A 26,967-nucleotide genomic window follows, 5' to 3' on the forward strand; every position below is an offset into this window, starting at 1 on the left:
CCACATTGCTTCAGCAATTAGCTTTTCATTTAATTAACAATCTATTAATGTAATTGCAGCAGAGAACGTCAAAAAGCACTGTGGTTTCTAGTGCAGCACCCACCTAGAGTTTTTTAAGTCTGAGTTCCCTCTCCCTGTGAGGGGACGAGCCTTGTGCCACTTCATCAGCTTCACCAGAATTTAGCAGTTAGCTGTGTTGTGCACTTTCTCTGAAGCATGGGTTAGCATGTTCTCACCTAGGGATCTGCAAGCTAAACTAAGTTCCTAAACTGCTTTAAGACTCTTAAAATAAAACCTTATGCTAAATAACCGGGAGTTTAACTGGCAGCAGCTCTTCAGGAAGCAAAGTTAACGCCTTTGTCTTTATCAGCAATGGAAGAAGTCAAAATAGTCTAGTGCAAACCGCTTGGTCTCTTGTCTTGGCGCTGATGATAATGTCTGCACTCCAGGAATGCTGGAATATGAGTTTGACTTTTTTTATTTTCCTTTCTGTGTCAATTTTGTGTCCTGCAATTTCTCACCATGCGCACCTGCCTGACAGCTGAGGCTCTGGGTAAGTCTGTGCCATGCTGTAACCCTGGTGGCTGGTTCATTGTAGCCCTTGCTGTGGCCTCTTTATGGTGTCTGGTCTCAACTAACTGCCTAGACTTTAATTTCTAATGAAACTACTAAAATATCACTTAATCATGAGCAAACCATTTTTTGATTTATTTTCTTTTGGCACCTAATTGAAATGCCGTAAAAAAAGAAAATCAGTATTGTAGAAAAACCTCTGGTATATTTTAGAAAGGGATTAACATGGACTGATAAGTCATGTCACAGTTGGGAGAGAAGTTAAATGGAATAGACATGTCATCAAGGTGATGTTCAAATAACTGAATATCTTATTAATAATTAATACGACTTTTAAAGTCTAGAGCTTAAAGTCCTTAGTGTTGTTCTTTGTAAACCTGTGATCTGAGTCCCCCTTTCTCTGAAAATCGCATGCGCCTTTCTTAATCAATAGGTAAGAAATCACTATATTTAACTGCGTGCTGGGAAAGGGGTGGAAATCAGCATCACAATTGTCTCCTGCCTGATCCTATCTCAAACCTGTTTAAATTGGAATGTTGTTCAAGTTGTATTGCGGATTTAAAGTAGCTGCCTTGAGGTTTTTTGCGAGTGAAACGCAGTGTTTCTGAGTTTGAGAGAAATGACCGTGTCTCCCCTTGTAAGTGTGATGATGTAGGTGTTGCCCTTTGGAGAAGCCTGGATTGATGAGATAAATTGCTTGTAACCCTGGCTGAGGCATCTCGGTGAGGCTTCGGGAGCTGGGCACCCTGGTGCCTGCTGTTTGTCCCCTCTGTGTTTTTCCTGGTTTGTAATTCAATCTGGAAGTTCCCTTTGGTAACTTGGAACTTTTCTTTTAAGGGACAACTTAGATCTCCAGTGGCCACCAGAAAGACTCAGATTTGGTGGCTGAAGGGGTCTGCACTTAAGCCCAGCAATGAGGTTTTCCACTTTTTCCCACCTATTGGTGGCAAAATTCTTCCATTCTCAGCTTATATCTATATTAGTTTATTTATTGGCTTCACTGTGCAGGACTTAGAGTGATTGTTCATCCTGGCAGGTATGCTCTTACAAAGAAGCTGATCTGGGGATGAATGGCTTTGGTTTGTATGAATAAAAGTGTACTCAGCATTGTCTCATACATTGTAAATTTCACCAGTCTGGGTAAAATGTCCAGTATTGATTATTCAGATTCTGTGCAGACACCTGAAAAAGTGCTAGGGAGCATTCTTTAAGTGAGTATGTGGAAAATGTCACCATTATTTGCTGCAGTAATAATGAATCGCCAATATTTTACTTTGTCAATAACAGCATTAACTTTAGCAGTCAGACTTGCACTGACAGTATTTAAAAATCACTGATCTCCTTTCCTGTTGCTGATAGCTTTGCTAGTTTGTCTTATAAAATATAGGCATGAAACTGGGTTTAAAATTAAGTTTACCTTTTCCTTTGTCCCTAATACATTTCATTTACTAAAGTTCTTTTTCAGCAGTGGTTATTTAAGAAGCTGTGTGAGGCTTTCAGCCAGGAGTCACACAGAACGCTCTAAACCTGAGGCTCTAATGCATGCTGGTCCCTTAAAGCACTTCTACATCATGGTAATGATGTGAAGCACATCCTCTGAAGGTAGCATGTGAAGGCTGTCCTTGGAGTCGCAGTGGATTCGTGTTAATACTGATGAGAAGCAGTTCAGTTAGCTGTTTCTTGCCTGTGTCAATCCACAAGTCCCCAGGCTGTTGGAAGAGTCAGTCCACAACTTCTGGTATTGCATTTCTGCTGCTCTCTGCAACACCAGAGGTCCAGCTGGGGAAAGGCTGGGTCTGGATTTCTCCTTGGTTTTCAGATACTTGACTTGTTCTTCCAAGTGCAACTGGGCATGTTCTGCAGAACCATCCCTCCATCACATTTGTGTCTGGCTGGCTGCAGACCAGAGGGCTGTGACTACCTTTGATGCTGTTGACCATTGCTAATGCTGATTGCTTTGGTGGGTCATTCAGACCTGTCTGCAGCTGGGGTAGTGGTGTCCTTCCTGGTGTACTTATGCAGCTGGCCCATGATAAGACTGATCTGGAACTATTTTCTTTCATTAGATAGTTGTGTTGGTTTGGAAACGTTTCCGAACAAGTAACATAAAGGGCAGAGAAGATGGGCTGGAGAGAATCATCAGTTGCTGATGTTCCTTATGAGAGTGTGCTTCATGTCCACAGCAAAAACATTTCAATCATTTGTCAGGGATGCCATAGACAAGTGACCTCCTCATAATTGGAAGAGGAAAAGAATTACATTGCTCTCTAGTGGTCAATGTTCCCTTCTGAGCTGAGCAGTGGATTCAAACTGGAAGAGTCACAAGGTAGATGAGGAGCAGTTGGCCCTCATATCCTCACGGTCCTCTGGGTGCAGGAGTGCTGTCAAGGGGATATGCTCTGCTTTGCTTAGCAAAGGAAACTGGTGAAATTGTGCAGAGGTCTTGTCCCTCAAATTCCCAAGCTGAGTGCCATGGGAGGCAACTGGTGATTCAGGGGGTGGGAAGAGTTAATGCCTGATTTCAAAAGACTTGCTAGAATGACATCTTCATTTTGGAGCTTTTAAAGGATGTTAATAAAGCTTTCCTGCTCCTGAAAGATGAGTTGCAAGGAGACATCAGGAGACAGCTGTATTCATGCTGTGTAAACATCTGACTTCAGAGCCTCATCTGAATGATTCACCTAAGCTTGTTTCCTGCTCTGAGTGACACCCCAGACAGCTTGCGTGTTTCCACTGACTGTAGGACTATATAGGTTTTATAGCATAAAACCAGGTCTGCACATCCTTTGCAGAGGGTGTTGGAGCCATGCAGTTTTACACACACTTTTGCCAGAGGTTTAAAATACGCAAACGTTATCCTGATAATTGTTGGATTGAGTAACACAGGTACAAATGAGGTTCATTTTTGCCCCATGTTTTGGGTGCTCTTTTTGCTCTGGTCCAAGATGTGGTGCTCTGAGGTCCACATAAATTATCAAAATTCACTATAATTAAAGCCACTTTATCAGTGGGGTCCCGTTGCTTTCTAAGTGTGTGCCTTCTCACCGCGTAGGTGAATGCATTTAGCAAGGGTTTACTGTGTTATGTGCATGATCATATGGTGGAGCAGCTGAATGTTTACAGTTCTCTAGAGCTGAACTAATGAGTATGTGATTTGGTTAGCAACTAATATGTTCTGCATTTGGTACACTCATGGTAGTGAGCCAGTATCTAGTTTGAACAGCAGATTATTTTGCCTGTTGTAATTTCCAGGCAGCTCTCTAAATAAGGGGTCTGAGCAATAACACAGGTCTTGGTTTCATAAGGAATTTAAAAGAACAATCCCAGAGAAGAGTAGAATGTGTAATTGCTGCATCTAATAGGAAAAAGAATACAGGGAAGAGCCTGAAATGTACAGAAAAGTCTTCAAGCAGAAGGGCCCAGTTTGTCTTCTAAGGATGACAGAAGAGAAGGCACAGGACCTTCACGGAGTTATCCAGGACTCTTCTGTAACTTATTTCTGGCAAATGCTACTTTTGAGAGAGGAAGCAGGTGACTGCAACTTTGGAGTCCATTTCTGTTAAAGCTGTTTACTTCCACAGCAGTTTCATGGCCACAATACACCAGTCAGCCTGACCTGTAGGATCAGACACTGGGTGTTTTGCTGACAGTTTGGTACCCAGGTAGATTTGGCAGTGGCTGTGCCTGTGTTGCACTGCATGTGATTCATCACAGAGCTCTGCTTGTGGGTGTCTCTGACCTCTGTCTAACTCTGTACAGAGAAGATTTGTGTGTCTCCAGTCTGTAATGTCACTAAACTCATGTGATTCTCTTTGCTTCTGTCACTGCTTTCTTTCCTGCGGCTCTGGCTGTGTTTCAGTGCAGGGGAGCTGATGACTTTACCTTGCTCTGGAGTATTGAAGAAGTACATATGGTAATAAGGCAAAGGTTTTATAACCCTGACCTTGAGTCATCTGCGTTGTGTACTACACACATCAAGAGACCTTTTTCTTCCTCTTGCTCACAGCTGTAAATCCTCTATGTGGAAAGGTTATTGTCCATAAAAATTGATTTTGGGTAGCTGCTTGTAACTCACCCACCATTTTCCAATATTAACTTCCTAGTGTTCAGTAACAGTGTCATGGATATGTACCTAGATACTCAATTTGCGTGTGATGGTGTTTCTGGGTGATCTGAGTCAGATTTACACAACTGAGGTGCTTTAAAATATTTAGGGGTGCACAAAAACATCTTGCAATTGTGACATTGCTGGCTCACTAGCACTAAAGCTGAGCAGTAGCTCTTCATTCCTAGAGAAGTAAACTTTTTGGCATGATGCAGAATAAGCAGTTGGTGCAGAATAAGGTACTTAACCATCACGGAAGGTTTTGGTGTTAATGAGTTGGCTCAAGAGAGTGAAGCTTTTTGATTGCAAAACATCAGAAGTTTTTTCGTTGTTTTCTTTTTTATTTCCACAGACAAATACTGGACATTAATGTGTGCTTGTGATGCTGATAAGTGGTTTTTGTTGTGGACTTTGGAGCAAAGAAAACTGGTTTAGCAGTTGCTTCTGTAGAGTACTTGAATCCAGTGATCCACTGACCAGTAACACGTCCTTAATACCATCTCATATAGGAGATCCATGCACTCATTTAGTGACCCTGCAAAGTTGTCATTAGGACCTTGCTAATGACAAATAAAGTAGGTAGTTTTACTTCCTAAAAGTAGGAAGGAAAAGGGACTATTACCTGCAGTTAGTGATTAATGCTTTCCCTGTTAGCAAGATGTTCATTTTCAGCAAGGATGGTGTGAAGGGTTCCTACAGTGAACACTTTGAGAAAACCCCCATGTGAACTGCTGGTTTTGGCTTGTTGAGCCTTTTTGAATTGATCTGGATTTATATTCTGGGCAAGAGAGGAAAAAACTGGCATGAAATTCCTGATTTAGTCGAGGAAGAACCCACATACTAATTTGAAAGAAGGGAAAATGCTGTTTGAGACTTGCATTGCAAAAGCGCAATCCAGCAGCATTGCTGGCTGAAAATGAGGTTTCCACTATGGAGATCCACAGTTTTGACAAAATGTACTCTTGATTGTTTCCTCCATACAGGACGGGGTGACATTCAGCCCCAGTTGGACAGTGCTTTACAAGATGTCAATGATAAGTACCTGCTGCTTGAAGAAACCGAGAAGCAAGCTGTCAGAAAAGCTCTGATCGAGGAGCGCGGTCGATTCTGTGCTTTCATCTCCATGCTGCGCCCTGTGATAGTAAGAGCTCTCCATTTTAAGTCAGTATGATTCACAAATCAGATAAATGGCCAAAAGTCTCTAAAAAGAGTATCTCTTTACATCTTATGAGGGCATTTTTAGAGCCAAAATTCAACCTGCATCTCTGCCTAGAAAGTGGCAAGAGTCAGGACCTTTCTTTTAGGCATTTAGAGTAATTCAGGGATGGAAGACATTGAATTCTTTCAGGATGACTAATGGGGGAGCAGTGGGCGCAAAGACTTAAGTGGACCTGAGTTCCTTACGCGTACCAACCTGAGACATTGCTAATGCAGTTTTTCCACTGCTTTTTTTCCGTAACATCCCACTTAAATATAAATCTTCCTTACCCCTACTCCAGTCCTAGGACTGATAAATGTTTCAAGACCTTCCCTGTGTATGTAAGATGACATTAGCTGACAGATTGCAGGCTGCTTCCTTGCAGTTTTCTGGTAGCTCTTTTCCTCCTACATGTCAGCTTTTTCAGTTCATTGAAAAGGTTTGGGTATATTGTCATCATCTGAGGTTGTCTGAAGCCCAGTGATGAATTGTTTATGGCTTTGTGCAAGCATGATGCATTCTGAAAGGTCTCCAGCATACCGGGAAAATGTTCCCAATGCCTGTTTACAAAGAGCACCAATCTCAACAGAAAACCATGCTTAGAGAAGTAGGGAGGTGATGGCTGAGCGGGAGGATGTGAATTCCAGACTCTGAGGACCTGGATGAAATCACCATGGTAGCTAAGGTATTACCATGGTAATTTACAGTGAAGGAATAATCTGAGTTAGCTGTTGATGTACCTTGAGCCAGTATGAATCATAGATGTATTAATGCTCTGTACCTGTGTAGTTCCTCTATCTCAAAGTTTCCAAAAACTAGCAAATGAGTTTAGTCCCTATTTATGTTCAAGGTTAAAATCCTTAGGGCATATTAGGGAGTGCACATGGAAGAGTTAAATCTTCCAAAGGCAGCAGAAATGACATTCTCTTTTCTGAAGATGTCATAAAAAGAAGACTGAGATTTATTTATCTCGTTGATGAGAGAAATGATTTCTGGGCCTCAGAACTGACAGCAATCTCAAAGTAGTTATTAAACTCTTAATATTTTCAGTCCTCTTTCATAAGAAACAATTACTTAATGGGCAAAGAAAAAAGCTCTGGTGCGCATTCCTACAGTCATCAGCAAAAAGAAGAAGGTCCTGTATTGTATTATGGGTGTGATGTTTAAAAGCAAGTCTGTGATTAGCCTTGCTCTTATGTCTTTCAAGGAAGAAGAAATATCAATGCTAGGAGAAATAACCCATTTGCAAACCATATCAGATGACTTGAAAAGTCTCACCATGGATCCACACAAGTTGCCATCTTCAAGTGAACAGGTTAGTCCTGGTTTTCTGAAAACATTTTTATCTGTACCAGTTTTCTGTCTGTGTTATGAGGAATATTGACTACTCGCACTTAGTGCCTTAACGTTATGTTTTGTAGATGCTTCAGTGCAGCAAGGTCATTTTTAACAACAGCTTTAAACAAAATAGGTTTTGAAATGCTGACTGAGTGCTCCTGAAGTATTTGGTACTTTGACGTATATGAAGATGCCCAGTTTCTGCTGAGAGTAAATGAGGAAGGAGTGTCATCTCCTCACCTTACATTTCAGCATCCTTGTCTTTACATGGTTGTAAGACTGCTGGGATTAGATAGCTTGAAGGCGTGTGAAGGAGGGAAACTCTGCTGTGGTTGAATATTGGATCTTTGATTAATTTTTTAAAATGCAACAGTTTTTAAACCCTAAGGCTGTTATGTTTTGTAACAAAACAAAAGAGCATGCATAAAAAAAATCTCCAGTTTACTCTTCAAAGACATTTCCACTCAAATCTGAGCTTTCCATCTCTGATAGCAGCCCTAGTGTTGAAGTATGGTAGCTCCTGAAAGGCTAAGGATGAAGCTGACTCACCTGAGTAACATACACACTGTAATTCTGGAAGAACAGAGACTGGGTCAGTTGGCACTGAAAGGTTGTTGTGGTGATGAATGTTGTATGACAAGCAGATGCTTTCTGTCAAGGGGGGGTGCGAAATTCCACGTCCTTGATGCTATTGATTATCTTTCATCAGGTAATTTTAGATTTGAAAGGTTCTGATTACAGCTGGTCTTATCAGACTCCTCCATCTTCTCCCAGTACTACGATGTCCAGAAAATCTAGTGTTTGCAGGTAAGTAGACTGGTAATATTTAATGTTAACCTGTTTGGGGACAAAGAGAGGCAAGTTCAGACTGTGATACGGATTTATATGCATACATAAATCTTAAATATTGTCTCTTAATGAAATCAACCCCTCATGGTCTTTATCCATTTAAGTGTGTGACTGGGAGTATTAAAAAAGATGGGCATGACTGAACAACTTTTGAACTCAAGGCAACTTGAAGATGCTTTTGATTCAGTTCTATTGAATCCATTTCAGATCAAAGAGCAGACTGTACTGATCTAAGCTCTGAAATTGTTCATTCAGAATTTCCTTTTCTGTTTTTCATTTGATAACCTTTTAGATTATTCTAAGTAGCTGTTACTGGTCAGTTAGACTGATTGAAAAGGGAAAAACATCCTTGGCAATTGCCCTAACAGTCTGGTAGATGGAAATGCTTTTTTGATACAAGTTTTTTTGACTGTTTAATGCTGTCTAATGCTGTCCTGGAATATGTTGAAACACTGGATTCTGTCTATGCTTTCTCTGTAAAAAACTGTTTTCTCTCATAAAACAGTTTATTAGCATGTTGCCCCCATACCCTGCTGTCTACATTTACTCTTTCCTTTTACTGAAAAGGAAGATACCCTATTGTGTATTCTGCTCAACACCTTTCTAGCTGCTCTCAAATGATTACCTTTTAGTTTGCTTTATGAATAATGTACTGCGGGTTCCCTGTGTATGAGCAAAGTTACCTATAGCATGTCAGAGCAAGTGAATATGACTTCTCCTATGTACCTACTTGTCTCTGCATGCAAATATATATAAAAAAAAACTTCAGTACTTTTATATATATATATGTGAAAACATGCATATTTAGAGCAATGAGCACAGGCTTAAAGATGCAATATCCTGAAGCTGTAAAAGAAAATGGCAAAAAGAAAAAGCAAACCCAAAACTCCATCATCTGTTCCTAATCAACCTCATCTTCTTGTGTGGTAAAACCTGTATGACAACAGACTGTTGTGTATGGGTAGAATAAGGCAGATCTCCTCTTCCCCTGCTCCAAGCTGAGTTGGACGTCTTCTGTGTACACGGCATTTGTGAACAGGAGGTGCAGTCCTCACCCGTGTATCCTTCAGAGCCATTCCTTCAGCTAGTCAGTGGGCTCCTGTCAGCAAAAGTAGGAAGCTGCCTTCAGATTGATGCATCCTGCTAGTCCTGCTCAGCCACCCCAGCAGGAAGCTTCAGAGGCTCCCACGTTGCCGGCATGTCGTGGCTGTCATTCATGGATATTAGAGATTAAAAATCAATCTCTTTGTTTGAAAACTCAAGTATTTTTATCGATATTCATTGGAGTTTTAATTCTCTGACTATCTCACTAATTTAAACTACATACCCAGAAGTCTTGACTTCACTCAAGTGTCCCGTCCCATGGTTTTTATCTGGTAGGAAGCCTTTATGTGAGCATAACTTACTCCAGGTACTCTGAAGCATGAGGTTTTGATGCTGCTTTCAAAAGTCTCACAGGTTGGCTTGGTGACTGACTAGACTAACTAGGCTAGTCTGACTGCAGTGGCATGCCTAGAGGCAGACTTCTGGATGAACTGTGATGCCTTTGGACCCCTTGCTAGAGATCCCATTGAAAAGTTGGGCCATGGTGCGAGAGCAACAAGGTGTAAGCTGGGAATAGGAGAGAGCCATCAGCAGAGGGTTTTGTGCAAGTGCTGAGCAAATGCTAGTGGGCGTATAGTGATCCATCCCTTCATCCCTAACCTGACTTTGAACTCTTGAGTGGTTACAGAATTCAATTTGAATAAAATTGAAGGTAAAATGCCATTTTCTCTCTAGTCCCAAGGGATACTGCAGCTGCTTATGGTTCTTTACTGATATATATGTGCATATATATATATTTAAATTTAATTTGTCAACATTTTTTCTTTTCCGGTTTATGCTGCCTGTTGCTAGAGACATGTGGAATGTTAATTGTACTGTATATGGGTCTCTCCCCACCCCGCCCTTGTGTCTTTTCCTCTCCCCTTTCCTTTCTTTGTTCCTTTTGTCTCTCACAGCAGTCTGAACAGCGTTAACAGTAGTGATTCCCGGTCCAGTGGCTCGCACTCGCACTCACCTAGTTCACACTATCGCTATCGCAGCTCCAATCTGCCTCAGCAGGCACCCATGAGGCTGTCCAGTGTGTCCTCCCATGATTCTGGATTCATGTCCCAGGATGCTTTCCAGTCCAAATCGCCATCCCCCATGCCACCAGAAGCACCTAACCAGGTACGTGCAAGCATGAGAACAAAAACCTGAGCGTGAGCTGGCCTCTCTAACTTGGCTCACCTTTCACAGAAGGATCTGATGTGGTTTTGGGGTACCTTGGAGTCAGGTGAAACAATGAGGGTAAGGTTGGTCTCATTACACTTCATCCATCTAAAAGTTGGGCCTCTAGCTGGAGTGATTTATGCTGCTTTTGCAGCATCCCTGAAGAAAGGGATAAGTTGCTCTCAAGGAATTTGGCTTTCATTCTGGCTCTGCAGGGAGCCTAGATGCCTAACTTTCAGATACAGACAGATGAGAAAGAGCAAGAAGTCCCACCTTACACGAGGGAATAATATTCACTTGACCCACTGAGGTTACCAGTTAATACCCTGCACAGATTGCAAGTTGTTGATACCTGATGGCTGTTTGCTGTTTAATGACAAATATCAGTGCCAGAACAGCCTTCTGACAGCCTTAGTATTGATACTAGTGGCTTTGGCATCAGACAGACTACTTTTACCCTCCCCTGCAAAGAGCCTGGAATAATCAGAATGCCATTAATGGTATCATATGAAATTGGTTTTGCTGCTTTTAATTCGTCCCTTTCTGTGGATGGGGCTGCTCTTTTTGATTCTCAACCAAGCACCTTGCGGAAATAAGGTTTCTGCATGAGTGTTAGAGGTATTTTTAATTCTTTATGGAACTCATCAGAAGTGTTTGCACAGTCATATATGATAAGATCCTGAACACAGATGAACTAAAAGGATTTCACTACAAATAGAAGCAAAACTTTTCCAAAGCATTTTTTTGCCTGCAGGAGGAAGTTGCTGCTCTATTTATTCGTGGCATCATTCCTATACAAACTAGGTGGCCACCTGCAGGCAGAGGCTCAATGTGCCTCCATGGCACATATCCTCCAGCACAGGAATTCTCTTTTCTATTTTGGTTTTTTTTTTTAATCAAATCACACTGCAACTGCAGTATTTTTTAAATAAGGCTGAGCTGCCATCTCACATTAAAAATCCCATCATAAATCTCAGTTGCAAAACTGAGGTAAAGTTAATATCCTGTTGTTGAGTACCACTCAGTACACCCTGAGGTCACTGGAGAAGATTGTCCTTTAGTTTAATAAATGTAGTTTGCTCCTTTTCCTGTGCAGGGGAGTTGATGGCTTTAATCCTTCCAGTCAGCAAGGAGCCAACAGTTTCAGTGTCAGTGGTTACCAAGTGTAACCTGTACACTGAAGCTGCTCTGCACCGCCTTCAACAGCACATAGACCCTTACTTTTGCAGAACGTTTAGTAAGTGACATTTAGTGACATTTTTAGGGTATCATCCAAAACACCACAGATTCACTTAAGCATGGAACATGTTCTCAATGGAAGCTCAACAATTTAATATATTTACCTCTTTCATTTTAATAGAAATGCTTTCTTTTCAAATTAATGCCTCTTCTGCACTGTCCCCAGTCTGGACATCACCATTTTTTATAGATGACATCCTGAAGAACTTTGTGCACACTACTAAAACAAATGTTTTGTTTAGATTGGCTATGGCTAACCTAAGTGAAATGCAAAAAAGTAAATGAGCAATAATAAAGTAAACTGCAATAGTAACAAGGTAAGGAAGTTGGCTTTTAAGACACATCCATCCGTTATACATGCTAGCATCATCTGTGGTTTTCATAGTACCCGCTGCACCTGCATAAAAGGGCGGTGATCTCCATGATGATGCAGTGTTTGCAGATGAGGATGTAACTTTGCAATTGCCCTAAGCATGGAAAAAACCCAATACCTCTCTCTTTGCAAGTTCCCCTGTTAAACAGGGGAGGGAACTTAGGCTGGTGTCAGCTGGCAGAACATTCTGTAAGTTGATGGGAACTATGCTGATTGGCACCAGCTAAGTTCATATGCTTTCACTTCACTTTAGAAACCATCCATAAAGTTGCAAACTGATCCAAGCATCACTTGAGCTATTAATGAGCTGTAGGAGGCTGCAGCAGTATGGCGTTGACTTGACAAGTGTAGTGTGTTGGTATAACAAAGAGGTATGTGCTCTGTATGTCTCTAGGTCTGTTTACCTTTGCGCAGAGGAAAAGGTAACAGATCATTGCCTGGCCGCTTCATCTTTGCTTAAGTGTCTTGCTTTGTATGTTCAGCACTAAGTAAATTGTGTGTGTTGTGCTGACAGATAATTGTGATTGTGAGCTTACCGAGAAGCTGTTCAATTTACAGCGTTATTCCATGTTGTGTGTCTCTAACCAACTGACAGATCTTCCTTGTGGTACTGTGCTTTTGAGGCTCGGTGCTGGGTGGGGAGGAGCAGCAATCTCAGCTGCTGTGTTAAAAACACTGATGTCATTGTTTCTAGTAGTGACACTGGGAAAGCAGAAAAGCAAGCTCTGTAATCAACAAAGGAAATTAAAAGCTGTGTTATCTTGCGCAGGTGGACGCTTTGCTGATGTTTGCTAGCTACGTGCTGTGGCATCTCCTGAGGCAACAAAGCTGATTTTCTTTTAATAATGGATTTAAATTAAAAAGTAGAAGAGGGCTACATAAAATTCCCATATTATGGGAATGAGAATATAGGAATTATGTGAAGCTTTTATGCTCTCACCTACGTTTTAGACAAGTGTCACTGGAAATTAATCACAGATTGGGGCAAGGGGTGTCTCAAACAAGTAATAATTTATGTATTATATAAAAGAATGATAAAATAGAGATTTAAACAAGATAAAGATTATACTAGAGGAGAGAAGATTGGTGAAATGAAGACTGCTTTTCAACTCATAGCTGCTAAGCAGTAGGTCTTCACAGTTACCACACTCTGCATAGAAGATAGGGAAAAAGCAGTTTCAAAACCAGATTCTGCCCTTACACTGGTTTGGAACAATTGCTTTTCTTCAGTGTAGCTGTTAACATTACTGGGAGTAAAAGTGTTGGCCTGTAACAGACAGCTGTGCATGTGAAAAGGTAAAGTGCTTTATTCTTAATTAAGCAAGTACATTTGGGTATAGCGGAACAGCTGGAAAAGCATCACAGGTCTCTTTTGAATGCCAGATGTGAGGTCAGCCGTGGCCAGCACTGCTCAAGGCTTGTACTGGCACCAGAGACCCGCTGCTGGGAGCACAGAGTAGCTCTCTGGTTGAACACTGAACATGGCTGGTGCTGCTAAACCCACACATTGCCCTATGTAGGAGACAAACTGAGGTCTAGGAGTGTCTGTGATGAAGTAATGTGGTAGTAGCACAGTTATATTTGAGGATAATAATACAAGGATCAGTGGACTTGGAGTGCAGACACACTGGGGGAAGTAATTATACAGCTGGATTTTAGAGGCTGCTTATGACTTCATGGGGATGAAGGCAAGGGGAGAGAAAGAAGCAGATGAAGAGAACAAACCTGTTGATGTGCTGTTGAACAGCGGAGGACTGAGTCTTTATTGTTAGAATATTCTGGAAATTGCTTTCTCTAAACAGTGAAGTAGAAGGAAGCTAAATGTGAACTTGCTTCTACATGTACAGATTAGCAAGCTGGAAAGATGCTGCTTTTGAGAAAACCCCATTGCTTTTCAGTAGCTTGAGGTTAGAATAGGGGAAATATATTGTTACAGCTGTTTTCCATGTAAATTAAGAACTGCTCCCAAATCAGACCTTAAAAACAAAACCAAAACCAAACCCTGAAATGAATCTGTAAATAATCCCTGCTATTTGTTTCTCCTAAACCTCCTTTTTTAAATTCAGTTTCCCAGCAGTTTGTCCCTGACTAGAAAAGAGAGGTCAATAGACATGTTCCTGGAAGTGAGATAAATTGAGGTGGTGACTTTGAGTCACTACCCAGAGGTTTTTAAAAGGTAACTGAGATGTCTTCCACTGACTGTAGAGAGACATTGGACTAAGCTCTTCATTAAGATTTGGTCTCTTGGGAGAGCCCAGGAAGCTCTGTCCAGTAGCTGAGGAAGGGAAGGGGTTAAGTAATACTGTATTGGAATGGAAAACATAGCAAGCAAAGGATGCAAGTAATCCAAGATAACAGCGGTCCTTATATAGGTTAGTAGGACAACAGATGGAAAATATAATCATACATTCCAGTAGCCCAAAATACAGCTTTTTTTTCCTGTCCTTACTGGAATTCATACGTACCACATCAAGCAGTGGGACAGTACCCAAGAACAGGCCTTGGCACAATGTCTGAGAGACAGATGTCAAGCTACACATGTACAATATGCACTTGAGGAACTGATTATTACTGGGCAGAGCACAGTTTTGGCTTTCTGCTGATGCTGTTAACTTCAAGCCTTTCCTCAGAAGAGCTGGTTTGAGTGCAGAGCAGAACCACCATTACCGCAGCTGTGGGGACAAAAACTTATCTCCCAGGGTTAAAACAGCTAAAAAGGAAGAAGTAATTTTAAAAATTATTCAAACAAAACCATCATTTTAAAAAGGAATTGACAAAAATAAGTTGCAAACATCCAGTAGTCAAAGTTCTCACTCTATGGGACGTGGAGTAGAAGCTGCTCTGGCTGGTGTTTGCCTGTGAGTGTCTCCAGGAGTCCCTTTGCCAGTGCACCTAGAACAGGCACTTAAATGTTTAGAGGCCTTTTGCCCAAGCAGTGACTGTGTGGTGTCTGTTTTCAGCCCCTCATGTACTTTCTGCTAAGAAACAAAGGGTGGTCTGTGCTTCCCACACCTGGTTCCAACCATTCCAAACTGTTTCTGCTGTCTGATCCAGGCAGACTTTGACCTGCTGTCACTCATGTTTTCTTAACACCTTTCCTTCAGGAGTTCAGCATTCTCTGCCTCCTTCTCCATCATTTCTCACTGTTGTAATCCTTTTTTAGGAAGACCTTCCTTGTGCCATCCAAGTTTCTCAAGACAAGGAGACCCTGTTTCCCTACCCCCACTTCTTGTACTTCCTTCAGCTATCCAGGTGTTCTCTCCGTGGCATCTTGATTCACCTTGGTCTAGCTTTGCCTGCTGAAAATGGCCAAGCTGAGTTCATAGGAGAGTCCTGTCTTCCATCTTTTTTTTTCACCTTGGAGTCATTTTATTGCAAAAATAAGTTCACCACTTCCAGGCCTTTTTCCCCAGACACCAAATAAATGGAGCAATTCTTTGCATCTTCAGAATGTGCATTTTTGGCCTTTTCCCATCTGTTTGCTACATGCAGGTTTATTGCTAATAAATCTCATTTATAGCCCATTTCTACCATTACTTGACATATTCTCATGAAGTTTCTAGCCTGTAAACAGGAATAGTCTATCAGATGTAAACTCCAAATTCTCACTTGTCATCACTGAGGCATCTGCAGAACACAAGGTGACATGATGCCATGTGTGGAACTCGGACCCTTCTCTCTGTGCCCTGCTACTTGCAGAGTGTGAGAGTGTGCAGATCCAGGAGGGCCTCTCAGGCCATAAATAGGAGGTTTCAGAAAGCATTTTCTGTAATTCCATTTTTCTCTCATTTTCCTTTTTCCATGTCCCAAGTGTAACACTAGTGTGAGTGTTCTCATGGGGCTTCTCAAACAGTTTCTTTTGCTGAGCTACCTGGAATGTCAGGCAGAACTCTGGAGTTTCAGTGCAAAAGCTAATTTTCTATAATGTATTTTTCTCTAAGGATAGAAGAAATAGGCTCATTTCCATTTAGGGTACAGTAATTGTGTCCGATGGCAGTGTCAGCTGCAGCTCATGTTTATCAGTATTCTTATTTTTAGAGGTTTTCTCCTGTAAAAGGAGTTGCATTAAATCAAGAAAGAGACAAGTTCCACAAAACATCATTGGGTGCCCCACTGCATGCTTGTCACTTCTCTCCTTAACAGCTCTGTGTCATTTGATTTAGTTTCTTCTGATCTTCTGATGTACCTCAGCTCTTCCTGCACTTGGAATACAAGCCTTGTTAGCTGAGCTTACTTGTACCCTAAACACATTTGACAGGTCACCTGCAGATCCGACCTCACATCAGTGTAAGATGGGATATGTGTTATTTCTATAAAATAATCCATCATGTTGTATCTTTTTAGCAGCCTTTGCAAAGTTTCACTTAAGCCCACAGTTTGCTAATAATCTTAAAATGGTGGTACTGTATTGCCTTCTCAACAGCCCCAGGAGTCTTCACCAGAATCCTTATGGTGAGGATGTTCTGCCTTGGGATACCTACAGCTCTTTTTACCTAGGCAATTAGCTATACACTCCTGATGCATGGCTTTTGGTGAGCAGGGAGACAGCTTCTGGGTGTTAGCAGTAATTGCTTCTCTACAGTGCCTCTTATCCAGCTCTCTATTGCAGACTCATCCCAACATCTCATGTAAGGTTAACTGATGGAATTTTATTTCAGATGAGGTTTCCCTTCCTCTTCAAGTGCTGTTCCTTGAGAACTGAGGCTTTGCAACAGAAACCTGATACAAGAGCACATTCTCTCTGCTGTCCTAAAATAAAATGCCAGGGATATGTTTAGACAGACTTGCTTCACAGGTCTTGGACTTCCAAAGGATAAATTAGCCTTGCTAGTGTTGAATTTCCTGGCAGTGAATAGAGCTCTGTACTGCCCTGACAACTTTGCCAATATACTTGACCATTTTGAGCACTTGGTGGGACCTGCACGCACACCCCAACTGAGGGGCTGCCACTTCCAAGGGGCAGATGTGTAAGAGCATTGTAGTTGGTAAAATGGTCCATGTGGCTATTTGCCTTGGCCTGCCTGTAGGTGAATTAGATGCTGTTATTGAGGTCTTACAGCAGCAAATGTACCTAAAGGCATGCACTGAAAACTGGAAGAGAAATTCCTAGCTAGGAGCTAGATGTTTGAGGTGTTTGATGGACACTGTCCTGCATTTCCCTTCCCTCTCCATCCAAGCCCTTTCTCTCACTGCTGTTAAGAGAAAGCGGGTGGCAAGCACATGCCAACACTTAGGCACTCAGCAGAGTACCTGTAACTTTCATATTGGCTACTGGGCAGAAAAGTTTGAGTCAATGTGCTTTTGGTGTATGCATACTACCCACAGAGGGACATGCATACAGATAACACACTATGGAAACCTCCAGTTTGGGTAAGTATCACTTCTTTCTCTGTTCCATAATATTTGAACTCAGATGAGTTTTTCACAAGCACTTTTGCAGATCAGAATATCCGAGAACTTGTGAATGTAAGTGCTGTTTGCTGCTCCATGTTGGAAATCTAAACTTTGTGTCTTTGAGGTACTGATGATCTGCTTTTCTGTATAAATCGGTTGTCTCAGTATATTGCATGGTTGGACCGTAGGTGCCTTCAGCTCCCTCAGCTTCTTGCTCTGAGACAGCTAACACAATCGAGATGCTGAAATTGCAATGGGGAGTTGAAATCACTGCCTCAATTCCCTCATTCTCAAGCAGCTTGGCAAGTTCTCGCATTAAGCAAATGGCTTGTTTTGTTTCTCATAGATTTCCTGAACATTAGCAATGGTTTTGAGCAGTTTCTAATTGATTTCAAAAGCCTAACCCTTTGCTTCTCTCATCCTTCCCTCTCTCCTGTGTGTCTCTGTGTATGTGCTTTTTGTCTTTTTGGTTTTGTTTGTGTTGGTTTTTTTCCTTTTTGGTGGCTTGTGTCTCCCTCCCCTGCGTTGCGGTGCTGTTTTACGCTGCAGAATTCGTCCAGCTCTGCCTCTTCAGAAGCCTCTGAAACCTGCCAGTCAGTGAGCGAGTGCAGTTCCCCCACCTCAGTCAGCTCAGGCTCCACCATGGGGGCTTGGGCCTCCACAGATAAGGTGAAAAACTTCATCTCAAAGACATACAAACCTACCAGGTCGTTATCCAAACCCAGCAATGTGTGGACAAATAAAGTGCATGGGGAGCAGCCAGGATTCCTCTCTGTGAAGATGAGAATAGGAACTGTTGCACACTCCCACAGACATGAAATCTGATTGAATAAACCACAGTGGCACTTGCCTTTAAATCAGCTGCTGGGGGGAAGCTACAAATTGGGCATTTTACAGAGGTAATTTTCTAAGAAAAGCTTATTTCTTCACCTTTTCTACTCAAAGAGACTGTGGAACTCTGCCCAAACCCAGCTGGCTGCCTAACAAAGGGCATCCTGCCCAGGTTTTACTGGTTTTGGCTTCTCCCCTCACTCCTGTTAGGTAGCATGTGAGCAATTGAGGTTTGGTTTTGACCAAAACAAAAATGAAAACAAAAGAATAGGTTGGAATAAATTCCGTGGGATACACTTTGAATGAGGGGAGAAAGTGATAGCAGTCTCCATTCTCATCTGGAAAATCCTTGCTGTTGGTTTCCTCTATTTTCCTTCCATGTCATTACACAGCCAGCACATATCGTGTTTGAAGGCTCTATGCTTTTCCTCTCTGTCCAGCTACGTAGAACAAATGCCAGCAATGCAAATGCCTCCAGTATTGGGAATATTTTGTTTCAATGTCTGTGGTCTGCAGGGTACCTAAATTGCAAAGGTTTTTTCTGTGTACTGCTTTCATGGACAGAAGGCAAAGCTGCTCAGCCTGGAGACAGTGCCTGCTAGATTGATGTCTGAAATTTGTTACACCACATGACAATTTTCAAGCAATCTCACTTCTGTACCAAGCATTGTGTCGATTTCCTGTTGTTTATGTGCAGCAAAGCTAAGCTTTTCCTTTCTTTTGTTTTACGATGCAGAAGTTTCCTCCCTTGAGCCATCAGTCACAGTGTATTTTCATATTCATTCTGTTTATATTAAGTTCTCTGATTTTGTTTTTTTTGTATTTGTTTCGTTTCCAGTTGTCTAATGGGTTTTATCACTGTAGTTTATCAAGTGACCCATCCGTAGCTTCAGTTGGTGCAGGTCCTTTCCCTCATTTCCCGCCTGTCTCCCGCGCGTGGACTCGGGCTCCCTCAGCCCTCCTTCCAGACTACGCTCATTATTACACCATTGGGCCAGGCATGTTACCATCATCTAAGATCCCTAGCTGGAAGGTTTGTGTTCCTTTTGTTGTGGCAGTCCTCACCTCCTCATCCCAACAGTGTGCACACGGCAGTAGTTGCTCCCTTTCGATCCATGTAATTACTCGTTGATTTGCTCTGTTTAATGTCACTCTGAATGGGCACTGCATGGTGATAATCAGAGAGCTAATATCTGGTAGGGGGTGTTTCTGAATGACCTTGTCTGTTCTGGCACTGTCTGAAAATTGTTAAAGCTGACAACACATAGGTAGGAAGGAATAGTTTAACTCTGGAACATTGGCGAAAGCACTCTGGGCTCTATTCAGCAAGAAAAGAGCTTGTTTAGCATCATCAAAGCACTCACTTGAACAGGGAAGTGCAGACTCAGCATCCAGTTGGCTTAGTGAAACCCTGTGTGGAAGGATGTGCTCTTCTCACTGTGCTAGCCATAGGCAGGTGTCCTCTTGCAGACCTAACTGGAGTGATTCGAGAAGGTGGTCATCACCAGCTGAACCTAGGTGGTGACTGAAGCTGTCCCAGCTTCACTGCACAGACTGAATGTGCTCACCCAGCTTGTTCTGCTCCCACCAAAACAGAGTGCACTTATTCCAGTTGCTCCACTGGATCTGCAGGGATCTTCCTTGGCATTTAAAATGTCTCTGGTCTGCCAGAGCCTTGACTCTTGTCCCTGCCAGTCAGTTCCCCTCTGCCCCAGAGTAAGTCTGTTGCCCTTAACCTTCACAAGACTGATGAGCTGTTGATGCTAGCTGCACAGGTCTTAGGTGCCTGTGGATGGTTGTATGATACTGCACATGCACCATAGGACCTTCCGTATACGTGTAAATAGAGGTACCTTGCTAAGGATCCCCCTGATCTTCTCTCCAGCAGCTGCAGACTGTTGAGACATACACACAGCATGGCCACAGTGGTCCTGGGGCTTCAGGGTCACCAGCTGTGTCTATGCTAGAAGCACTTTGCCAGTGTATTTCACAGCAGAACACTTAGAGCAGAGACACAGCTGTGAAGGCAAAGCAGGGCTTCATATCTGCTAACAAAACCAAAATGCCTGTCTGCACAGGGGCTTCTGTCAGTGCAGCTGCCTTGACTTGCCTTACCTTGGACTGAGACACATGCCAGTACATATCTGCAGTGTGGTCTGCCCAGCTGCTGCCAGTGCTGGGTGTGTGGCCCATTCTCACACACAGGTTCTTTTATTTTTAAAGCACCCCTTGTCTTGGTGAAGGAAAGCTCTAGGCATCAGGCTTGCCCCTGCAGCAGTCTGTATGTGAGAGCTGCTGCTTAGCAGTGGTTCTGCCCCCCAGCACAGGTCACTGATGAGTCCTGCTCTTGTGTGGTTTCTGGACACCCTCAGGACTTTGCTTAATAGAGCCCTGAGTGAGCCCGGCCCTTGTGGCCTGAGGAGTTTCTGTTTCAGATTTGGCAGCAGTAGTTCAGTGAGGTCTTTCTTCAGTTCAGATCTCTATTACAAACTAGATTTCAGCTAGGAAGTAAACAGCGATTGCTCAGAGCAGCTTGCTCTTCTGATGTGCATCAAAAATGTGTTCAAGCCTAATTTTTCAGAGTTGAAGACATGCCTAACAGCACGCGATATAGAACTTGTGTCCATCTAGGACAGTTACATCACTGATTGGGCACAGATGTATATTTACTGCTGTATGCCAGTGATTTTTGCATTTGAATTTCTGAAAATACAGGCTTTAACACAATGGAATTTCATTTTGAGAAAACTGAAGTGCTAAAGCATTAAGTACCATCATGTAAGAACACCTAGAACAGGAAATAATAAAGGGGATAACAAAGGGGATAGGTTTGCCAAGTGAATATCCTCACAGTTAATTTATTTCTGGCCTTATTCAGAAAGGCATATCCAGTTTGATACATAACCTGTTGCACTAGAACTGCCCTTGTTCATAGTTTGTGTGTAATTAAAGCGGTTGCTGATGTAGGCTATCACTAACAAGCACGTTTCCTTAGGACTGGGCCAAGCCAGGCCCATACGATCAACCAATGGTGAACACGTTGCAGCGTCGCAAGGAGAAGCGGGAGCCAGATGTCAATGGAGGAGCTCCGAGTGGACCCCCCGTGCCCCCAGAGGAGGCCCAGCGACCCCGGAGCATGACGGTGTCGGCTGCCACAAGGGTGACGCTCTGGTTTCAGATACACTGTTGGTGCAGAGGAGGTGGATGTGCTGGCTCCTAATACTTCTTGATGTGGAATGACAGCACAAGGGGGATGGCTTTAAACTAGAAGAGGGTACATTTAGATTAGATACTAGGAAGAAACTCTTTACTGTGAGGGTGGTGAGGACCTGGCACAGGTTGCCCAGAGAAGTGGCTGTCCCATCCTTGGCAGTGTTCAAGGCCAGGCTGGACGGGGCTTGGGGCAACCTGCTGTAGTGGAAGGTGTCCCTGCCCATGGCAGGGGGTTGGAACTGGATGATTTTGAAGGTCCCTTCCAACACAAACCATTCTGTGATTCTATGTTGTGTGTTTATCCGGGCAGCGATACTGGTGAGGTTTTGGTGTGGTCAGTGGAAGTCACAAAGGCATGAGAGAATGTGTCATTGGGTACTGGCAGTTGTAGAGCAACAGTATCCAAAGAAGTTCATGTTTCTAAGCCCTAGTAAGTGTTTGGACGCAGTCCTGGTGGGTTGTGCTGGTGACAAGCTCTGCGTGGGGAGGAGAGGCAGCTGAAAGTTGTGAAGACTGACTCACCCTTCTAGACAAAACGAGTCTCTTCCCTGTGTGTAACCAGCAGGGTGAGGAGATGGAGGCCTGCGAGGAGCTGGCACTCGCTCTGACAAGAGGGCTGCAGCTGGACACGCAGAGGAGCAGCCGGGATTCCCTGCAGTGCTCCAGCGGCTACAGCACCCAGACAACGACTCCGTGCTGTTCAGAGGACACAATCCCATCCCAAGGTATGGGATCTATCCAAGAGATGTTCTCTTTCAGAGCATTCCCACCCTGCCCATCATACACTCCCTGCGGTGCCAAAGAGCTGTATTCCAGCAGCTGGTGCTCACTGGGTCACTGTTTGGGGAGAAGGGCAAATATTGCTGCTGTGAAGTTTTTCCATGTTGGAATGCAGCCTGGATTTATTAACTAAATAGAAACCTGGATTGCTGCATAGTGCACTGAATGATCTTATTTTCTTGTGCATTACTAAAATGAGCTTTAGCTTAAGGATGCCAGTATTTTAAAGAAGATGCTGGAATTACATTTCATGGTTTAAGTGGAATGACGCTGGTATTGCATCCTTTTTGTGGTAGTAGTGTCCTTTCTGGCTGTTGTCTTAGCAAATACGCACTCATGAGCTTTGCTTTCTTCTTCCATCAGTGCTCTGAATCTGCTCTCAGTTTCCCTTTGTGACCTTTTATTTCCTACCTAAGCAGAAATATTGTATTTGGAAAAGGAATCCATTGGAGACCTTAACTCGGGCATACCTGGGGAGCTGCAGTAAGGTGTTGGGGTTTGTACCCTGGTTCAGAACCAGCAGCAGGCTGAGAGGTACTGAGTTTGGTGTTTGGGGTTCAGCAACCACCTTGTTTGCTCAGCTGAGGTCAGTGGTGCTGTGCAGCCACAAGAGGCAGTGGGGCTTGTAGAGGGCCCAGCTTGGCTCAGCAGTTGCATGGAAAGGAAGGAACCCGATGCAGTTACCAAAGCTAAGGCTGAGTTTTCAGAGCTGACAGCTGGGATTTACCTTGTTTGCAAAATAAGCAGATTTGCTGCTGAAATCACTGGTACACAGTCCCCTGAGCCACACAGTGCCCAGCCTACAGTACACTTCTTAGTCACTGACTTGTTTTTGTATCTACAGCTGGTAGCATATGGCTTGTAGAATGCTGGTTTTGGTATCATAAATATTGAGTCTTTGCTACTTAATTAGTTCTAGAGATGGCACTGAGTGGTGCAGTTCTTGTTCTCTGTCACAAGAGATGTGGGCACCCTGCAGCCTCAGGGTCACCCTGCTGCAGTGCCTGCCTTCAGCGACACCGTCAGAGAATCTTGGTCGCAGTATCTCAGGCTTCCTTCCTCCTAAAGGTGAAACCTCTCTTTATCGCTGTTGGCCTCCAGGCTTTTTTGATGTATATACCTTTTTGGTTATACACACCTCAAACTTACTGACACCCCATCCCTGGCAGTGTTTAAGCCCAGGTTGGACAGGGCTTTGAACAGCCTGGTCTAGTGGAAGGTGTCCCTGCCCATGGCAGAGGGGGTTGGAACCGAATGATCTTTAAGATCCCTTCCAACCCAAACCATTCTCTGGTTCTGTGATGACTGAGCTGTCTTCTGCAGCTTGTTCCTAACCGTGTCTTTTGGCATCAGTTTCAGATTATGATTATTTCTCTGTGAGTGGTGACCAGGAGGCAGAACAACAAGAGTTTGACAAATCCTCCACCATCCCGAGAAACAGCGACATTAGCCAGTCCTATCGCAGAATGTTTCAAACCAAGCGTCCTGCTTCCACCGCAGGTCTGCCCACCACACTTGGACCGGTCATCGTCACCCCTGGCGTCGCCACCATCAGACGGACCCCTTCCACCAAGCCTTCGGTCAGACGCGGCACCATCGGGGGAGGGCCCATCCCGATCAAGACCCCAGTGATTCCTGTCAAAACACCGACCGTCCCCGATATCCCAGGGGGGCTGCCCGGCGCCCTCGCTGGGACAGAAGAGTGTCCTGAGCAAAGCCCCGAGTCTCCGGCAGCAGGAGACGGGGGGCAGGGAGTCACCGGCATGCCCTCATCCTCATGGAGCGGACAAGCATCCGTCAACCCTCCGCCGTCCAGCCAGAAACTGAGCGGTGCCGACGAGCAGAGGCAAGCGGTTCCCGAGGGAGAGGGTGAGGAAAGCGAGCGGGATGGTGCCAGTGCCCTGGCGCCCACGGGGCAGCCGGAGCTCGATCCCGGAGAGCTGAGTCCCGGGGATGTCCCGCAAGGGGAGGATATGCTGAATGCCATTCGGCGCGGCGTCAAACTGAAGAAGACCACCACGAACGATCGCTCGGCACCTCGTATCTCCTAGGAGCGGAGAAGCTGCTGGAGTACTAAAGCCACCGAGAAGGAACTGTGAGGAAAGTTAATTTGTCTCTATCCATTCCAATGTGTAATCAATGAGTTTTTTAAGATACTCGGTAACGAGACAGTCTGCAAGTACTCTAGAGGAGAAAACAAGGTGAAAGAGCGTAGTAAGACATAATCTTCACTGGTGTTTTAATTTGTAAATATCAATGATTTTGTTTCTGCTTTTGTTTTTTTTTTTGGTCTAAGTTACACTTTTGATTTTTTCTGAAGGTGCCAAATCCCATTGACCTTTTTTATAACTCTCTTTGTAAAGTTTTAAATCATAGGAGAAACAAAAACAGTGTCGAGTAGTTAAACTTCAGCAAAGGGATTTCATGACAATTTGGCTTTTGTGCAAGCTTTTGTAGAGCACCTTGTGATAGTGAGGTTGAAAAAGAACAAACCAAGGGGACTTACTCTAAAGTTTAAGCCGTAAGAAACAGATCCTCATTGAAGTATTAAAGAAAATGAAGCTTGAAAAGCAGGAATGAAAATTGACAATAAAAGCAATATATAATGCAAGGAAGAAACCTGCAGTTGGTAGAGTATTTGGGGGGGTGGGTAGTGGGGAAGGGGGGAGATGCCATCAAAATAGCAGATGCTGTTGCACAAGAGTAGCCTAGTAGGATTAATTACTAGTAGCTTCATGGTAAATGCATCAGAATAAGCCATACTGGATTGCAGTGTTTTGTTTCTGTGGGGTGTTTTAACGACCGGGGTTTTTTCCACGTTTCTTTTCGGGACTGCACAGCAGCAACTCTCAGTCACATGCATGTAGCCTGACCTGCGTAGGCTTGGTTCTTCCACCTCCACCTTTTGTTCCGCTCATCCTCTCACTGAATACAGACACGGACGACAGGCTTAAGGCAGTTACATGTGTGCAAAAGAACCTTTTTAAACCGCGAGCAGGGAGTTCTTAGACGTTATCCAAATGCCTTTTTGTGACCGTGCCCAGCAGGCTGGGCCTCCAAAGCCCAAGTATTTTGAGGAGACACTGACAAATTTGGCAGGTGTAACCAGCTTTGAGCTAACAAACTGCGGATGTTCCTTTCCAATACAGGGGCTTGTTTTTCTTAACTCCTTTTAAATGGCAGTTGACGATTGGCTTTTCTTAACTACCGAAAAGAAAGGGGAGAGAGGGGTGGGGGGTGGGCAGAGAGACTCTTCTTTTGATAACACCAGGAGCCTGACCACTAGAGCCTCTTTTTTTGTACTTTAAGTCGTGTTTTTTGGAACACTGTTGATAGAATTATTAAGAGTTGGCTTTTTTCCTTCAAGTAAAAGTAAGTTCTTGCCGCAATACCCATCTCCTAAAGCTGATAGAAATGTGCAGACCTTGGGGCACGGGACGTGTTTGGATCAGACCCACAAGAGGGTGGACACGGCACTGGTGCACCCGGCGTGGTTTAAAACTGCACCAAGTACCACCCACAGGGGGCTGGTTTCCACCAGCCGCTCTGCAGATTTCTGTTGGCTCTAGACTTGCCTACATACCCTCTTATGCTTTAAGACATAACTGCATTGGATGTGAGACTTGTAGTAACTGTGTAGTCACTGTGTTCTATATAACATTTTACACTGCTGTGGTTGCTAACCTTTTTTTTGTTATGGCTTAAAAGCAAAAAAGCAAAAAAAAAAAGGCATGATTCTTAGAAACTATGAACTAAACCTTCCTTCCTTTGAAAAACAAGCTCCTTACTACAGAATCTAATGAACAGTAGTGCCTGTGGTGTAGCCCACCAACCTGGAGACGGTAGCTGATGCGTTGTGCAAATGAGGCTTCGAGAGATGGTTTTTGCATAAACAAAAACTGCTAGGAGATAATCTCGATAGTTTAAAAGTGTTATTTAAACCTTTGGAATAAATGGATGTAACTGTACCCGAGTACAGCTTTTCACTTGTTTAGTTCTTAAACGTTAGTATAATCAGTAAAAATTTAATATAAAATGTTGCCAAATTCAATGTAGAAAGAATGTGACAAAACACTTTGGATAGTTCTATTGTTTGTGTTTTTGCATATTGTAAAAGCAGTGTCACAGCTAAAAAAGAAAATGTTTCTAATGGTAAATTATTGTGGTTTAGTTGCTAGTTTGTACTGAGAGTTGAGCTCTCCCTGTGCAGGTTTTTGTTCTAAACTGGTATAAATAATTGCTGTAAGTGTGTCTCCCTTCTACATTGTAATGATTGCTTAAGCCTACATTATAAATAAAGAACTGCTGGAAAACTTCTGTATTTTGGTTCTTGAAAGACTTCCTGCTTCTGGAGCTTTGGGGATCAGTGGGATCCTTGCTCAGGCTTCTGAAGGTCACGCAGGTTCCATCTGTGTCTAACAGAATTAGTAAGTATGAGGTGCATGAGGCTGTTTCACTGCTGTGTGCTGAAGGGTGGCAGCAGAAAAAAGGCACAGTGCCGACAGTGGAAATTCCCATTAAATAACTGGTGACATTTCTGTACCCTTGCCTGTTATTCCCTGGCCAGGAAGCATAGGTAGCTCTACATGTTTGTGCATCTGCATCACTTCTGGACCGCAGTTCCTTTGCAAGAGGAGGAAAATTGCTGTTGTCAGCACAGCCCATGCTTACAGCCAGAATCTGCCAAGCACAGCATCAGTGCCATCTCCCACAGGCTCGAGTAACTGAGGACTTCCTTCTGTTCAGCTTTCTCAGGAGCAAAGGTAGAGAGGGAGGACATTGTTCCCACTTTCAGTTACCACACAGTGGCCTAATTTGTTT

At 43.4% G+C, this 26,967-nt stretch overlaps 1 protein-coding gene across 18 annotated transcripts in view; it reads left to right on the forward strand.

Annotated features, from left to right (window-relative positions):
* Window positions 1-26,459, forward strand: part of MTSS1 (MTSS I-BAR domain containing 1) — a 126,400-nt gene extending 99,941 nt beyond the window's left edge. Inside the window, exons 8-17 of one of the 18 annotated variants that reach the window (XM_061447744.1) lie at window positions 542-553; window positions 5,662-5,819; window positions 7,084-7,191; window positions 7,924-8,021; window positions 10,064-10,274; window positions 17,872-17,991; window positions 18,992-19,186; window positions 21,149-21,313; window positions 21,929-22,091; window positions 23,500-26,459. In XM_061447744.1, the coding sequence (XP_061303728.1) occupies window positions 542-553; window positions 5,662-5,819; window positions 7,084-7,191; window positions 7,924-8,021; window positions 10,064-10,274; window positions 17,872-17,991; window positions 18,992-19,186; window positions 21,149-21,313; window positions 21,929-22,091; window positions 23,500-24,197 (1,928 nt within the window). In that variant the 3' untranslated portion in view covers window positions 24,198-26,459. The remainder of the gene's footprint in view (window positions 1-541; window positions 554-5,661; window positions 5,820-7,083; window positions 7,192-7,923; window positions 8,022-10,063; window positions 10,275-17,871; window positions 17,992-18,991; window positions 19,187-21,148; window positions 21,314-21,928; window positions 22,092-23,499) is intronic. The other 17 variants (XM_061447752.1, XM_061447745.1, XM_061447746.1 and 14 more) reach the window with 17 other exon arrangements.
* Window positions 26,460-26,967: the final 508 nt, after the last annotated feature.

Source organism: Pezoporus flaviventris, unplaced genomic scaffold, assembly GCF_033815535.1.
Source record: "Pezoporus flaviventris isolate CSIRO_AGI_PZ_B2104156 unplaced genomic scaffold, CSIRO_AGI_Pfla_v1 ptg000007l, whole genome shotgun sequence".
NCBI lineage: Eukaryota > Metazoa > Chordata > Aves > Psittaciformes > Psittacidae > Pezoporus > Pezoporus flaviventris.